This window comes from Protomyctophum bolini (genome assembly GCF_963924005.1).
Source record: "Protomyctophum bolini genome assembly, chromosome: 12".
In the NCBI taxonomy this organism is placed as follows: domain Eukaryota; kingdom Metazoa; phylum Chordata; class Actinopteri; order Myctophiformes; family Myctophidae; genus Protomyctophum; species Protomyctophum bolini.
In genome coordinates this window covers 7,440,614-7,457,322 of record NC_137873.1, presented here as the reverse complement: position 1 = coordinate 7,457,322, position 16,709 = coordinate 7,440,614, and the positions used below count along the sequence as shown (strand labels likewise).

The 16,709-nt window shown below is 46.6% G+C and overlaps 1 protein-coding gene across 1 annotated transcript in view; it reads left to right on the top strand.

Moving 5' to 3' along the window:
* brinp2 (bone morphogenetic protein/retinoic acid inducible neural-specific 2) overlaps positions 1-15,873 on the top strand; it is a gene marked incomplete at both ends in the record, with an annotated part of 162,354 nt that extends 146,481 nt beyond the window's left edge. The window contains 3 exon segments of the mRNA XM_080778844.1: positions 14,077-14,386; positions 15,044-15,830; positions 15,833-15,873. Coding sequence (XP_080634970.1) covers positions 14,077-14,386; positions 15,044-15,830; positions 15,833-15,873 — 1,138 coding nt within the window.
* Between the last annotated feature and the right edge of the window lie 836 nt (positions 15,874-16,709).

Genomic DNA, 16,709 nt, shown 5'->3' with positions numbered 1-16,709 from the left:
CTTTGTTAAATTGACACACACACACACACACACACGTCTAGATTATCCTTCCGGGAGCTGCCTATGCTATAGAAAGCATAGGTGGACCCCAGGCTACCTCCTCCAACACTCTCTCTCTCGCCTCTTTTCCACCGTCCGGGAACTGGTTCAGTTCAGAACTATAGTTTTTTAGTCCATGAGCCTGATATAGGATTAATATAAGTAATGTATTATAATGATAACAACGCTTTCACAGGAGTAGCTTTTTCATATTTATCACACATTTTGTCATTTTCACCTACAGTAGGCCGATATGTGAATAGGTAAAGAAATTGTTATCGATAGTTATCACCGTGAAAAAGGCGGGCCGTGATTGAACGATGTGGAGTCAAAGGGAGAGATTGAAAGAAGGAAAGAAAGATGACAAAGAGGCCCAGAGGAAGACAATTATAGATAGCCGAGACGGTGCAGGAGGAGAGAGAGAGAGAGGGGGGGGAGAGAGAGGGGGGGGGGGAGAGAGAGAGAGGGGGGAGAGAGAGAGAAAGAGAGAGAGATGAAGTGCATGGGGGATTGGTGCTGCGTTGCAGTGCAGTGGCATGTTATAATCAAGTGCTCTCGCAGATCGACAGCTCAGCATTCGTTTACCGAGGACTTTAATTTCCCTGACAAGCCTTTCCCCTTTATCCGTCAATCCAACTCCCTCTCTCTCACCTCTCCTCTCCTCCTCTCCCCCTCTCTCTCTCCCTACATGTCACTCAAAGTAAAACTCTTAACCCCCCCCCTCTCTCTCTCCCCCTCCCCTGTTCGTTCCCTCCGACGTGTCACTCAAAGTAAAACTCTTAACCTGACTCCGACAAGCGGCAACAAGCTATCAGGAGGCCGTTCAGCGAGCACAAAAACGACATCTATATTTATGTTTTAACCAGGCGGCACAAATCCATTTGTTTTATAATAACTGTAATTTTAGTTTGGGTTTTTTTTTGCAGGCCTGATTTATGCAGGCCTGAGGGAGAGAGCAGAGGAAGTGTTTGGGCATAACGTTGTGTGTGATTTCCCCCGCAGTAACCCATTCTGAACGGGAACCCATTTTGGTGTTAGCACTAGTATGTTATGCTTTAGCTATTGAAAAATAGCAGATCTACAAGCTCATAGCGCGCCACCGAGTGGCGCGCTACGAGCTTGTAGGTCTGCTATTTTTTGAAAAATCGAAGAGCGACTGACACATAGAAGACATTTTTAGAATCTGATCTCAGGTCAGAATGGAAAACTGTCAGGATGTAGAAGACATTTTTAGAATCTGATCTCAGGTCAGAATGGGTTAAGTCGGTCAGGGAATGAATGGAGGGAAATCACCGCATGTGCAGAGACCATATTTCCAGCGTGCGGTGCGGTGCCAGTCTCGTACTGCAGTAAAGTGGAGGGTAATTCAACACACGCGTGTGTTTTCACCCGAGACGCCGGCAGCAACCCGCCCACCCACCTACCTACACCAAAATGTCATGTCGTCGCGGTTCATCTACAAATGAATCACGCTCAGACTCTGCAAATGAGATCCTGATATGGAGGAAAGGAGAGAAACGCACAACGCTCAGCGGAGCACACATCATCTATACCGCCCGGAGGCACGCTCTATTAAACCATTTTGGGCGCGAAACCCCATTTGGTTGTTTTCAAGCATTGTGTCATGTTTTAAGCTATTGGAAAATAGCAGATCTACAAGCTCGTAGCGCGGCACCAAGTGCCGCGCTACGAGCTTGTAGGTCTGGTATTTTTGGAAAAGTCGTGAAAATGTGGCCCAAATGATTGAATATATTCTTTCAGAGTGAATGTTTTTTAACTCAAATCTTTGCTTCTGGGCGGGGGGGGGGGGGGTCCCTGGAACAACATATTTTCAGATGGGGGGTCGGCGGCCAATTACATTATATTTCTGGGGGTCCTCGACATGAAAATGTTTGAGAACGACTGGCATAGAAACATCAGAAAACTGTCAGGATTTAGAAGGCATTTTGTTAGAATCATCCTCAGGTCTAAATAGGTTAACGATGGAGATGTATGGAGTGGATTTCTCTTTTTTTTATACCTGCGGCCTTGAAAGTAGCATCATGGTGGTACTGTATGTGACTCTAATCCTCATGTCATTTTAGTTCGTATCACTATTATTCACTAGTCAATCAAAGGCAGACCATGATGTCATAGTTAATGAAGTCATAGTTAATGATGTCATATATATAGTCTCAGGAGAGAGACTTCAGACATGGCTGTTCGTGTCTGACGACATTCCACATGAGAGAGAGAGACAGAGAGAGAGAGAGAGAGAGAGCTATCAGCCCACACATATAGTGTATGTACTGTATGTCTCAATCCTGATCCAATCACAGATAGTATGCCATTTTTTAACCCATTTTGGCCTGAATTTAAATGTCTTCTACATGTAAATCCTGACAGTTTCTGAAATACCTATGTTTCTATATCAGTGGTGCTCAATATTTCATGTCAAGGAACCCACATTTTTTATGTAAGAGGACGCTGAACCCCATCTAAAAATATGTTGTTCCAGGGACCCCCCCCCAGAAGCAAAGATTTGAGTTAAAAACGTTCATTCTGAAATAATATATATTCCAAATTTGCGCCACATTTGCAGGATTAAAAAAATAGCAGACCTACAAGAGCTTGTAGATCTGCTATTTTTCAATAGCTAAATTATAAACACAATGTTTAAAACACCAAAAGGGGTTCCCGCCCAAAATGGGTTAAAATCAGTGCACTCTCATTCGTTAGCTGTGTCATCGTGTCATGCGATGACTGCTGTGATTCTATGACAGCGCTCCATTAGCCTTGATTAGCTCTGGGCGTTGAATGAACATTCTCACACGGTTCTGCTGCCGCAAGAACAAACATGATGACCATCCATCCCACAGCCCAATCCATCATCAGTACCGGCAGGTCGGGGCTTGTGCCAGGCAGGCAGATTTGCATGTCTGAAAAACGGGCCAGCATCGGTACCGTCCCAGTTAGCAGTATACACAGTAGATATAAACCATTCTGACCTGAGATCACATTCTAAAAATGTCTTCTACATCCTGACAGTTTTCTGAAAAAGCTGTTTCTATGTCAGCGGTGCTCAACCTTTTTCATATCAAGGACTCCCAGAATTATCTCTATTGGGCCACGGACCCCCCATCTCAAAATATGTAGTTCCAGGGACAACCCCCCCCAGAAGCCAATATTTTAGTTAAAAATGTTCGCTCTGAAATATATAGATATTTCAAAAATAGCAGATCTACAAGCTCGTAGCGCGCCACTCGGTGGCGCGCTACGAGCTTGTAGATCTGCTATTTTTCAATAGCTAAAGCATAACATAATGCTAACACCCAAAAGGGGTTCTTGCCCAGAATGGGATAAGCCAGAGGGACAGCGGCCCCCAGATTGATGTACCCCACAGTTTTTGACCGATTACAAACATCAGAATTGATGCCCTTGGCCTGCTGTCAGCGCGTACAGGAAAAATTACAGTGTGATCAGCCCTAGAGTACTATATGAGATTATATTATAGCTGCAGAAAGACACCACCCGTTTCAAAACGCCAACAGTGCATTGAAAAGGACATAATCAAGTTTAATCAGAGCATTGAATGCTCTCACTAGCCGTCTATACTGACATATCACCTACATACTTCAAAACACTGTAGGTGGTTTCAACCCAACACCAAGTCACTCAGTCAATAAAGGCAATATTTATATTCCACACACAGAAAGTTCCACACACAGAAAGTTCCACACACAGAAAGTTCCACACACAGAAAGTCAGGTTGTGTGTTGAAAATTAAATGCAGTCCAAACCTTTGGGATTAAATAAAGTGACAATTTGTACAATCCCATTGCCATTATCCAAATTAATTCCTTATTATAATATTTTTACATTTTGGAAAAAAATATTTTGCAATGTGAAATGCCACCGAATTCGTAATCCTTTTCCTTGTCTGTCCTTTTCTTGCCCTGTCTGCAACCCCTCAGATTATTAAGTATTTCAAAGAGCAAGGTGTGAAGGCCAGCGGTGAAAGAGCGAGGCTGCTAGAGGATGTTTGGTATGGATGGATGGGAGGATGAAGGATAGAATGCCTGATGATGTTTTGGTTTCTGAGAGGCCGATTTGAGTACGTTTGTTGACTACGTTCTGAGGTTCTTCAGTGTTTTCCACTTCACACACACACACACACACACAGTACAACAGGAAGAGAGAGGGAGTGAGTGAGTTATGGCATAATAATGTATGTATATAGTCTTGCGTAGCTCCAGACAACTATTCCACAATCTCTGAATGCTAGCATAGAGTCTAGATTAACTACACCTCCCGAAGTCTGAGTAATCTCTTATTCTCTTTGTCATTTCTGAATATCTTTAGATTATTTTAGCTTTATTTCCATTTCTGCTATAGCAGCAAGCTATTATATGTTTAGGCGTATGCATGCACAGGTGCGTAGGCCAGTGGACATCAAAGAAAGCAATAAGGTATACACCGCGCACAATGTGTATTTTCTCGGTACACGAATGAAGCAACGTGTCGGTCTCTCCGGGCCTTCCTCAGGCATAACTTGGTGTCAGTAATAAAGGAACATCACAGCTGCAGCATGGTGACTGCAGGGCATATCATGTTTGTTTTCCCCAAAAAAGTTGTTTAAGCAAATTCCACATAAACTAGGCGGAACAAGGCAGAAAGAGCCTGCTGGTCAGTGTTGTTTTTGTCGACTAAAACTAAGACGAAAAATGTTCGTCGACTACCTTTTTTCACTGACGAAAACTAAATGGAAACTACATTAAAACTAAGCTACGATGACTAAAACTAAGACTAAATATATTGACAATTTCGTCAACAAATGAAAACTAGACTAAAATGTAAGGAAGGGACTACTAGTGGACAAGAGATCTAGTATAAGTCATTTTACACTTGGTTGCGAGTGTAAAATCAGTCGTTACAACGGCATCAAGGCCCGCCAAAATACATTTTAGTTGACTAAATCAGCCGTGGATTTAGTTGACTAAAATCTTATGATATTTAGTCGACTAAAACTAGACTAACACCAAGACATTCCTGGTGACTAAAATGTGACTAAAACTAAAGGAAAACTATTCAAAAGACTATGACTAAAATGCTGCCAAAAACAACACTGCTGCTGGTTAGTCAGTCAGTGAATTGCGAGAGAGGCAACAGTCCGACCATGTGAGACTCACAGACTACATAATATCAATATGTGCCACAACGATGCTAAGATGAATGTAGTTTGTGCTGTACATTCATCATTCATGGATTAATATTATAGGCAGATGTCTGGCTTGAAATACTAATGTTCCCCCCATTCGCACTATACTTCAAAAAACCTGCATACCCATAACCCATGTATCACTGTCTTTGGTATATAATAAAATAAGGGAGCTGAAGTAGTTGGAATTAAATGGGGAAAGATGCCCTCATGAGGGTGAATTAAAACATGGTAATCAATATGATCTCGGTGTGGTAGTTATAGGCCTATGGGTCCAGAGGGGACCAGAGAGATTTTTTGTTTTGTAGATAAATATTTATGCATGCAGCCCAAAATGCGTCACTACAGAGTACAAGAGTACAAGAGTGAGGGAAAGTTCAAATAAAAGTTATACTTTTGAAAACTATAAAGCCAGATATTTCCAGTGCAAAGATCAGGAGTTGGATTGTTAAGCTTTACTGGTACAATAACACACACACACACACACACACACACGTAGCCTACAGCGCCACACTGTGGTTAAAACAAGGCCTCTCTAAAATGCTTAGAGCTTGAACAATGTGCCCATACTTGTAAATAATGTCTACCTATCCTATATAGTACCACAACCATGAACCATCCATAATGTCTATTAAATTAGACCCACAATGACCAAATGCACTTTAGCCAACCTGTGCCAAAAACACAACACAACAATAAATTGCAGCACTGCGTCGGCGCACAGTCTGTAACTCTGTGAGAGAACAAATGGAACCAAATGGAACCAAATGGACCCGACGTGGTTCCAACTTCCATTTGTAGCTATATATATATATATATATCTATCTCTGTCAGAGTAAACCGTGCACACGCACGCACGCACACACACCCACACACACACACACACACACACACACACACTTTTCCTTGTTCCATTCACTTCAAGTCCGCTGTTGTTGCGTGAATTAATTAATTAATTAGCATTGGCAGGGCCGGATCTACCATATGGGCACTTTGGGCACGTGCCCAGGGGCCCTTGGGCAACAGGGGCCCCTCAAAAAAAAAAAAAAAAAAAAACGTTTTTTTTTTTTTTTTTTTTTTTTTTTACAGAAAATGTCCCTGCTAATCGGAATGAAATAAATGGTGTCTAAAAAGATTAGTGTTTTATTGTTGGTGAGAAGGGGAGCTGAAAAGTGCAATTGTGTGTAAAGCAGCAACAATGTGCTAGATTCGCTGTCATTCCAGGGTTTCCTGCACAATGTTGTTGGCATGCGCCATGCTTGAAATAAATCACGCCATGCCAAAGGTGGCTAGTGAATCATGGTGTGTGTGTGATATGAAATGTCTAGTACCTCCCCAGTGCCACCCCAGTGTCTGCCCTGCAGTGTCTGCCCAGTGTCTGCCCAGTGCCTCCCCAGTACCCCCCCAGTACCTCCCCAGTGTCCCCCGAGTGCCTCCCCAGTTTCCCCCTGAGTGCCTCCCCAGTGCCTCCCCAATGTCTCCCCAGTGCCTGCCCAGTGCCTCCCCAGTGTCTCCCCAGTGTCCCCCCCGAGTGCCTCCCCAGTGTCCCCCTGAGTGCCTCCCCAGTGTCTCCCCAGTGTCTCCTAGTGTCCACCCAGTGCCTCCCCATTGTCTCCCCAGTGCCTCCCTGAGTGCCTCCCCAGTGCCTCCCCAGTGTGCCCCTGAGTGCCTCCCCAGTGCCTCCCCAGTGCCTCCCAGTGTCTCCCCAGTGCCTCCCCAGTGTCCCCTCAGTGCCTCCCCAGTGTCCCCTCAGTGCATCCCCAGTGTTCCCCTGAGTGCCTCCCCAGTGTCTCCCCAGTGCCTCCCCAGTGTGCCCCTGAGTGTCTCCCCAGTGTGCCCCTGAGTGTCTCCCCAGTGCCTCCCCAGTGTGCCCCTGAGTGTCTCCCCAGTGTCTCCCCAGTGCCTCCCCAGTGTGCCCCCGAGTGTCTCCCCAGTGCCTCCCCAGTGTGCCCCCGAGTGCCTCCCCAGTGTCTCCCCAGTGTCTCCCCAGTGTCTCCCCAGTGCCTCCCCAGTGCCTCCCAGTGTCCCCCCAGTGTCTCCAATAGCAATACAAGAGCAATAATACGAATTAATCTTAATTTATTAATCTTATTTAATTAATTAATCAAATTCATTCATTCATTAATCAAAATTTTCGACGCGCGGCCTTAGGCCGCGCGCCAGAAGGCCCCCCCGCGCCCAGCACCATGCCAAAGCTTTTTCCTGCAGGAAACACTGCACTCTGGGGGGGGGGGGTAGGCGACCGGAAATAGGCCAATGTAACGGCATAAAACTGCCACAAAACAGCAAAATTGTTGCGCGAGCGTGAAGGGGGGCCCTTCGAGCTTCAGTGCCCAGGGGCCCTCAGAGGTGTTAATCCGGCCCTGAGCATTGGTAACACCTGTGTGTTCTGTTCACCTAGCTAGTGTACGTGCTAATGTGTCAATAATTGCTGCCTTGAAAGAGAATAAAGGAAATAAAGGAAGCCAGCATAGCAGGGATTACAGTTCCATTTTCGTACCTTTGTCGTCGTCTTCTTCCATAAAGTGCTCCCCCCCAACACTTCAAAGAACAGCTGTTCACAATCACCGGCGACCTCCGTGATTTCGGGGGGCTCGTCCGGCTTCACCTGTCCGCCCACGGTGCACCTTTCTGGGGCAGTGGGAGCTCGTCTCTCCGTCAAGCTCCAGCGAATCACTAGCATCTCTGAGAGGTCTGAAAAAACATAAATATGAATTTAAGCTTCATTAATGCTACTTGTGTCCCTTTTTTCTTCAGTCATGCTAGTGTTGAAGGCTGAAGCTCATAATGAATGACGCAGCAATATAATATCCATGTCATGCCGAAAATAACAAGTCCACAAAGTTTGTTGAGTTGTTGTTTTCGGCGTTTGTGGCACAAACGCCTCCCGCGACGTCGAGTTCTGTCTCCCCTCCATATTTTTTTTTAACAAGACAACGTTGAAACGAAAGAAAACATTTAAAAACTAAAATTCACCTCCTCTTCTCTACAGTGTCGCCGACTCTCCGTTCTGCGTGGTGCACACGTCACGACGGACGGTGAGCCAGAAAGCAGCAGATCAGTCCACAGCGTGTCGCCGATGCGACGCGCTGTGGACTTGTAGGTCTGGTATTTTCCGGCCTCACTGTGCTGCGCAGCACTGCTGCTGACAGCTCGAGCGCAGAGGTTTGTAAACGCCCGCCACAAACAGCCAGCTGTGATATGATTGGACAAACTGCAGCTCAGACGATGTAATGCAATGAAGATAGCCTACAATAATAAATACCTACTGTAGGCTAAATACGAATGTTTGAATAAGCAGGCGCACTGTCAGCTATATAATACGCATTTATTTTTGTTAACCAAAGAAAATCCCACTAACCACCAGTAGTGGGCAGTAATGAAGTAGCCCACTGCCCACAATAACTGAAAATAGCACATCTACAGTACAAGCTCACGATGTGTCACGAATCGATGCAACGTGTTGTGAGCTTGTGGGTCGGCTATTTTCACAAGAACATATTTGAATAGTTTGAATGAATTAATGAAAATAAGTACATTTCAATACAGTATTGCATTGATATTAAAAGGATATGGTAGCCTATTCTTTTATTTGTACTTAAGTGATATAAAGCAAGTATATTAACCTGCCCTATAGGCCTACTAAATGCTGCATCCATGAGGCGTTTTTCATAATATTCATAATATTATATGATTTTTATTTATTTATTTATTTTCTAGTGGAAACTGGAAATGAATAAATCTGGGTGACTCTTTGGGGTTTATAAATTATACAGTATTATATCGTGTGACTATATTGCATTCATAACATCATCGGATATACACTGGAACAGTGGTCCTCAACCAGTGGACTCTTATAGATCTTCAACTCAATAATATAAAATGAAACAAAGTGGGCTATTTTTTGTTTCATTTTACACCCTCAAGAGTTCATAAACGATTGTTAAACATCTGCAAGACGTCTAGACACAATTAGAGAATGTAGAAGAATTCTTATTTTGTTCAACATTTTGCCTGCAGTCTCTCCTATATGGCAGGGGTTCTCAAACGTTGTTGGCCGGGGACCCTCGGAGATGCTTTGGCAGTGTCTCGGGACCCCCGCCCCGCCCACTCCCTCCCCCCAATATTTAAATTGACTGCTATACAATAACCTCAATAATCGAGACAGTACACCATAAATAAATACCAGCTATAATCATTAAAGGTATGTACTATGTATACTATATGTAAACTCTTCATTTTCATTTTCCAGCCATTCAGTTGCAAATATATATATTTGGGGACCCCCCCAAAATCATTTGGTGACCCCCCCCCCCGAGGGGTCACTACCCACGGTTTGAGAACCCCTGTCCTCTGGTACCACATCAATACAGCATGGATGGAATTGTGGACAAAATCTTATCTGATCATACGTCTTGGGTCTGAGAGGCTAAATCTCATTAAAATGGTGGTTCCGCGGCTCAAATACGGAGATTCTTTTTTGACATGACATGAAAAAGATTGAAACCCTCTGCACTGGACATGCAGTGGCCTAGACCGACAGACAGCGATGATGTGCTTTATCTGCCTTCAGACATGAGACATAGCACTAACTTGATTAACCCATTTAGGCCTGACGTCGACATTTTTAAAATGTATTGTGTTTCTGTATCAGTAATTCTCAATATTTCAAGTCAAGGACCCCCAAAAATTATATGTAATATCCCGCCGACCCCCATCTGAAAATATGTTGTTCCATGCAGGGACCCCCCCAGAAGCAAAGATTTGAGTTAAAAACTGAAACTCTGAAAGAATTAAAAGATTTCAAGCAACATTTTCACGATTTTTCAAAAATATCAGACCTATACAAGTTCATAGCGCGGCACTCGGTGCCGCGCTATGAACTTGTAGATCTGCTATTTTTCAACAGCTAAAGCATAACATAATGCTTTTTAAAAACATGCACCAAAAGGGGTTCCCGTCCAGAATGGATTAATGATGTGTTGGCTGACTGCCCCTGCCGGACTCCCTGACCTGGATCTTTCTCTCCGTCCGACACTCCCCCTTGGCTGCGCCGAGGGACGGAATCACTGTTATTTAGACGTCACGTACACTCCCGCTAGCAGCAGTAAACTGACAGACATAACGGTTAGAGGGCTACGAGGGAGCGAGGATCAGCAGATGCCAGTGGTGGCGGTGGTGGTGCTGTGCAGTGTGCGGTCGGTGCAGTCATTCGAGATATGCGTTGGGAATACGTGCAGGTCAAAGAGCTAACAGCCTTTTACTTGAGCGATTATAATTGGGGGAGTATAAAAGCTTATGTCATTAGATTCTAATAATGTGACACTGGTGCAGAACTGCATGGTACATATGCAGCATCTCCACGGGCGATGTTAGGGCGTATATGCAGCAGCTTTTATGATGTGCTGCTCACGGCTGCTTAGATTCAAATCTCTGCCAAAGAAGAAAACCGCCTTAACCGATTTTGGGCGGGAACCCCTCTTGGTGTTAGCATTATATTATGCTTCAGCTATTGCAAAATAGCAGATCTACAAGCTCATAGCGCGCCACCGAGCTTGTAGGTCTGCTATTTTTTGAAAAATCGTGAAAATGTGCCTCAAATTTGGATTTTCTTTTTCAGAACAAACGTTTTTAACTCAAATCTTTGCTTCTGGGGAGCATTTTTGGGGTCCTATTGAGTGATAATACTGTAGGCCTAGAAACATAGGTATTTCAGAAAACTGTCAGGATTAAGAAGACTTTTTCTTTTTTCAGGCGTAAATGGGTTAATGAGCGAAAAGCAAAACAGAAAGAAAGTCTGTGGATTTCATGCATTTTCTTTTTCCACATGCAGCGCTAAAGAAAAGATCTATGAGAGAACTGTCAGTTTGAGAAGCGAATCTATAAAACCACGTGTAAAGTCCAAGAAGCGGAGCACACACATATAACGGCGAACATGTGGCTTAAGAAAGCTTGTCAGTAGCTGTCAGCGGAGACACATGTCTGCTGCGCTGAAACCAAAAGCAGCAGGCGTGTGAAGGGCTTTGCTCCTGTCCTCTGTAAGGCTTCTGTAAGTAGGCCGATAAGCCTCCGCGCAGCATCAATCATGAGCCAGACAGAGTCACTCGCTATGAATGGGATTATGTTAAATTAAAAAAGAAAAGAAAAAAGCGAAGAAAACATCTCTCCGCTGTCCTGTTATGCTTTCCATCTGTCCCCTCCCATCCCTCTGCTGTGCGTGCGTGCCTGAGTGCGTGCGTGTGTGCGTGCGTGCACAATAGTGGGGTTTTGCCGGTCAAAGGGAAAGCAGTCACGGCTAGTGAGGAATTGATTCGCACTAAATGAAGGACATTTGCTGGCGCTTCTTGGGAGAGAATATTATGCTCTGAGTTAGGGTTGCTTAAGTATGTGTGCTGCTCTGTTTTCTTGCAATGCACCTACTGTAATTACCAGCGATAAAAAACAAAACATTTGCCCATGAACAACATTATTTTGAGAGGTGTTTAGATTTATGAAGATGCAGTGACGCTGGATGGTAACCGGAATGCTCGCCTTATAACACACTTGCCCTAAATGTCTTCCGTCGACCTCACACATAGAGGCTTGGCTGGTGGCGGTTCCAGTATTGTTGTATTTGTTTTACTGAGAATAAGGTTAGAATAAATAGGTTTAGGGTTAGACATAGTTTTTATACTGGAATGGGGTTAGATTTACTGGTTAAAATGTTAGATTTAACCGTTCAAGCATAGTTTACTTATAGGTTAACGTTTAGGAATATCAGGCTGAGCATCTGAGCAGGAGAGGGAAGTCTGGTGGATCACTCTGGTGGAGCTGTTGCCCCCGCGACCCGACTATGGATAAGCGTTTTGAAGATGGATGGAGGTTGAGCAGTTCCACCGGCTGTACGCCTGGGGAGTATTCGGCGGGATGTATTAAACGCTGAGGTCCTTAGGCAAGAAAATGTCCGGGACCTCATTAGTGGTGTACTAGTGTAGGTGTGCATGTCCACATTAAAAGAGTCCAAATATCAGTGACTTTCTTTTGTTCTTTTTTTTTTTTTACGATAATGGGTTTGGAAGTTGCAGGAAATACCACGGGACATTGGCAGGAAAGGGCACTCGCAGGAATCAATTACACTTTAGTCATTAAGCCATTTTGGCCGGGAGCCCCTTTTGGTGTTAGCATTACGTTATGCTTTAGCTATTGAAAAATAGCAGATCTACAAGCTCATAGCGTGCCACCGAGTGGTGCGCTACGAGCTTGTAGGTCTGCTATTTTTGAAAAATCGTGAAAATGTGGCACAAATCTTTGAATATATATTCTTTCAGAGCGAACATTTTTTACTAAAATATTGGCTTCTGGGGGGTCCCTGGAACTACATATTTTGAGATGGGGGTCCGTGGCCCAATAGAGATAATTCTGGGGGTCCTTGACATGAAAAAGGTTGAGCACCACTGACATATAGAAACATGGGTTTTTCAGAAAAAGGTTAGGATTTAGAAGATTTTCTTTTAATCGACTTCAGTCCAAAATGGGTTAACAGGCTATCTCAGCGTGTTGCCAGGAAGCTGAAACTGACTCCATCTGAATAAAGCAGAACAGTCTGACATTAGATTTGGGCTCATCGTAGTTGTGTGATGGTGCGGTCGTCCTCTCCAGTTGTCCACACTGCTCTTTATAGAAATCTGCTTCAGCAACCTCGGCCAGATTGTCGTATTTAGAGTCGAGCTCAGTCAAAATTATATTTCATTCCAAACGAGTAACGGCACGACTTAAGTCCAAATCAAACAATGACCTTTATACCATCTTTCCTCACAGCTCCAGGGCCAAGTGGCATAGGCCTAAATATATCATGGCAAACATTAGCAAAATGGCTTTTAACATGAAGTGTTATCCCTGCCAAAAACAATATTTTTATTATAACTCTTGCCAATGATCTTTTCCCACACAATTTAGTGATTTTTGCCCAAGTGTGTGTAGTCTTTTCACTGCAGAACCCATACCACACACATTGGTGTACAGAAACTTTAGCCCTGCCACGATCAATCTTGATATTATCTTTATATTACATCACAGTAATGACTCCTCTCCTTTACATAATTTCTTATTATTTTATTTTTTTCAGCTTTTTTATCCGACTACAGCATATCGTTTTGCTGTCGTGGAATAACTTTTTTTGGGGGGGGGGGGGGAAATCAATGCCATTCTTTGCCATTTATGTAATAATACAGTACAAAAGTAACAGATCTACTAGTCTCTCAAGACAGACTGTTGCCTCGCGTCAGGGGAGGGAGGCGCTGTTTTCCCGAATATTTGACGATGGGATTCTCAGATTGCAGATCTACAAGCTCGAATCAGGTTTTCATCAGAGCATCCTGAGAACATTTACTTTTGTCTAGCTTTACATTTACCCCCCTTTAGTACCTCTGCGTACCCCCCTTTGAGAACCAGTGTACCAGGCGTGTTTTCACTGTGTATTCCAGGCCCGTTCGGTTCTGGCTCCTCAAGGCCCATTCCCTGCTGTACTGATTGTACTGATTCACTGTGTATTCCAGACCCGTGAGGTTCTGCCTCCACAAGGCCCAGTCTCTGCTCTACTACATATAAGGCTGTGTTTTCACTGTGTATTCCAGACCCGTGAGGTTCTGGCTCCTCAAGGCCCATTCCCTGCTGTACTGATTGTACTGATTCACTGTGTATTCCAGACCTGTGAGGTTCTGCCTCCACAAGGCCCAGTCTCTGCTGTACTACATATAAGGCTGTGTTTTCACTGTGTGTTCCAGGCCTGTGAGGTTCTGGTTCCACAAGGCCCAGTCTCTGCTCTACTACATATAAGGCTGTGTTTTCACTGTGTGTTCCAGGCCCGTGAGGTTCTGGCTCCTCAAGGCCCAGTCCCTGCTCTACTGCAACGACCACGGCGTGCTGGGCTCCTTCTCGGAGGAGGCGGGCGGCTGCACGTGCCCACTGGACCAGCCCTCCTGCCAGGGGGTGGTGCCCTGCGTGGTGGGCTCCTCCCCCTCCACCGCCTGCTCGTCGTGCGCGGCGGACAACGTGACGCGCTGCGGCGGCTGTCACCACGGCAACCTGCTGCACCTGGGGGCGTGTCGGCCCGCCACCGCCGCCTCCCTGGACCACTACCTGAACTTTGACCTGGACATGTCCGACGCAGAGGTACCGTTCTGTTCTGTCCGTCCGTCCGTCCGTCCGTTCCGTCCGTCCGTCCGTCCGTCCGTCCGTCCGTCCGTCCGTCCGTCTGTCCGTCCGTCCGTCTGTCTGTCTGTCCATCAGAGGTGTGGCTTCCAGAGGTACCTATCACATCAAAGACTCTGATGGGTACCTCTAGGCGTCGGCCTGGTATAGACGAAGGGGACTTCACTGTATGTCAGCGACTGTCTATGTGTGGGCGACGGTGGCTCAGGAGGTATAGAGCAGGTCGTCCAATGATCCATAAGGGTCGGCGGTTCGAATCCCGGCTCCTCCTCCTCCTCCTGTCTACATGTCGAAGTGTCCTTGTGGGCATAAGACACTGACCCCAAATTTCTACCGATGTGCTGGTTGGTTGGTACCTTGCATGGCTTCCGCCGTGAACGTGTGTGTGAATGGGTGAAGGTAATGCACAATCTATGTGAAGCGCCTTGATAAAGGCGCCATATAAATGCACCATTTACCATTTTATGTCTGTTTGTTAGTGTGTCTCTCATCTCACCATCGCATGTCCGTGCATGCCTGCAGGTGTGTGTGTGTGTGTGTGTGTTTAACTCATCCTGACAGCGTGTGTGTGTGTGTGTGTGTGTGTGTGTGTGTGTGTGTGGTCCACTCTCCCGACAGGTCAAGTATCTCCTGCAGCGTCTGGACAGCCGCATGGAGGTCCACGCCATCTACATCAGCAACGACGTGCGCCTGGGCAGCTGGTTCAACCCGGCGTGGCGGAAGAGGATGCTGCTGACGCTGAAGAGCAACAAGAACAAGTCCAACCTCATCCACATGCTGATGGGCATCTCCTTCCAGGTGTGCTCCACGCGGAACTCCACGCTGGAGCCCGTGCCCGCCGTCTACGTCAACCCCTTCGGCGGCTCCCACTCGGAGAGCTGGTTCATGCCCGCCGGCCAGCCCGACTTCTCCGACTGGGAGCGCACGCGGCTGGACGCCGGCGCCACGGCGCAGTGCTACAACTGGACGCTGACCATGGGCAACCGCTGGAAGTCCTTCTTCGAGACGGTGCACATCTACCTGCGCAGCCGCATCGTCACCGCCGTGGACGCCGACCCCGCCGCCAACGAGACGCTCTTCTACGAGCCGCTGGACCTGGACGACCAGACGTCCAACCTGGGCTACATGAAGATCAACACGCTCAAGGTGTTCGGCTACAGCCTGCACTTCGACCCCGAGGGCATCAAGGACCTGGTGCTGCAGCTGGACTACCCCTACACGCAGGGCACGCAGGACGCCGCCTTCCTCATGCTCCTGGAGATGAGGGACCGCGTCAACCGGCTGTCCCCGCCCGCGCCGCGGCCCCTGGACCTCTTCTCCTGCCTGCTGCGCCACCGCCTCAAGCTGTCGGCCGGCGAGGTGGCGCGCATCCGGGACTCCCTGCGGGCGTTCAACGCCAGGCTGCCAACGCCGCGCCCGAGCCGGAGCTGGCGCAGCTGTGCAGCTAGCTCGACTTTTATCGCTCTTCGTGCCCGGAGTCGAGAGTTGTTGCGCCGTTATTGAGAGGAGGGCGGCGGGGGGAGGGAGGGAATGGGCGGGAGGGAATGGGGAAAGAGGGGGAGGGGGGGGGGGGGAGAAAACACCGCCGGTCACGTGGTTGGTTCGTGTATAACTCGAAAAATAGTGACAAAACGCTCCAGTGCATTCCGTAAACTTCCGGGTTCAGGGCTCTGTCACTATATTCACCAATAGGTGTGTGTGTGTGTGTGTGTGTGTGTGTGTGTGTGTGTGTGTGTGAGTATAGAAGACCTGCAGGCCCCCCCCGGGGTGAAGTGAGCAGAGATGACGCAAGCTCTCCTTCGACGCATGGGCACGTGGTTGCTCGTACACTGCAGACTGCAGTACTCGTCTCGTACTGCAGGGGGGGCATCAGGGGGATGGATGCCATGCTCGTATACTGCAGAGGCGTCTGCAGGCGTCTGCAGCTCGTACTGCAGAGGCGTCTGCAGGCGTCTGCAGCTCGTATACTGCAGAGGCATCTGCAGGCGTCTGCAGCTCGTACTGCAGAGGCGTCTGCAGGCGTCTGCAGCTCGTACTGGATGCCATGAATACTGGAGAAAGCAGAGTTGGGCTGGGGGGGGGGGGGGTTGTGATCCCAAATGCAGTTTTAATCCCCGAAAAAGTGTGGATCAATTCAATATACTGTATAGGTCTCTCTCTCTATATCCACAAGATATACCGGCCGGATAGTCGGATATAGCTGAGCTTTGTATTTGGGTCTTATTGGTTTTTCCCAGTTTGTGGTCAGTTTTAACTTTTTTGTTTTATGTTGTTGCTTTTTTTG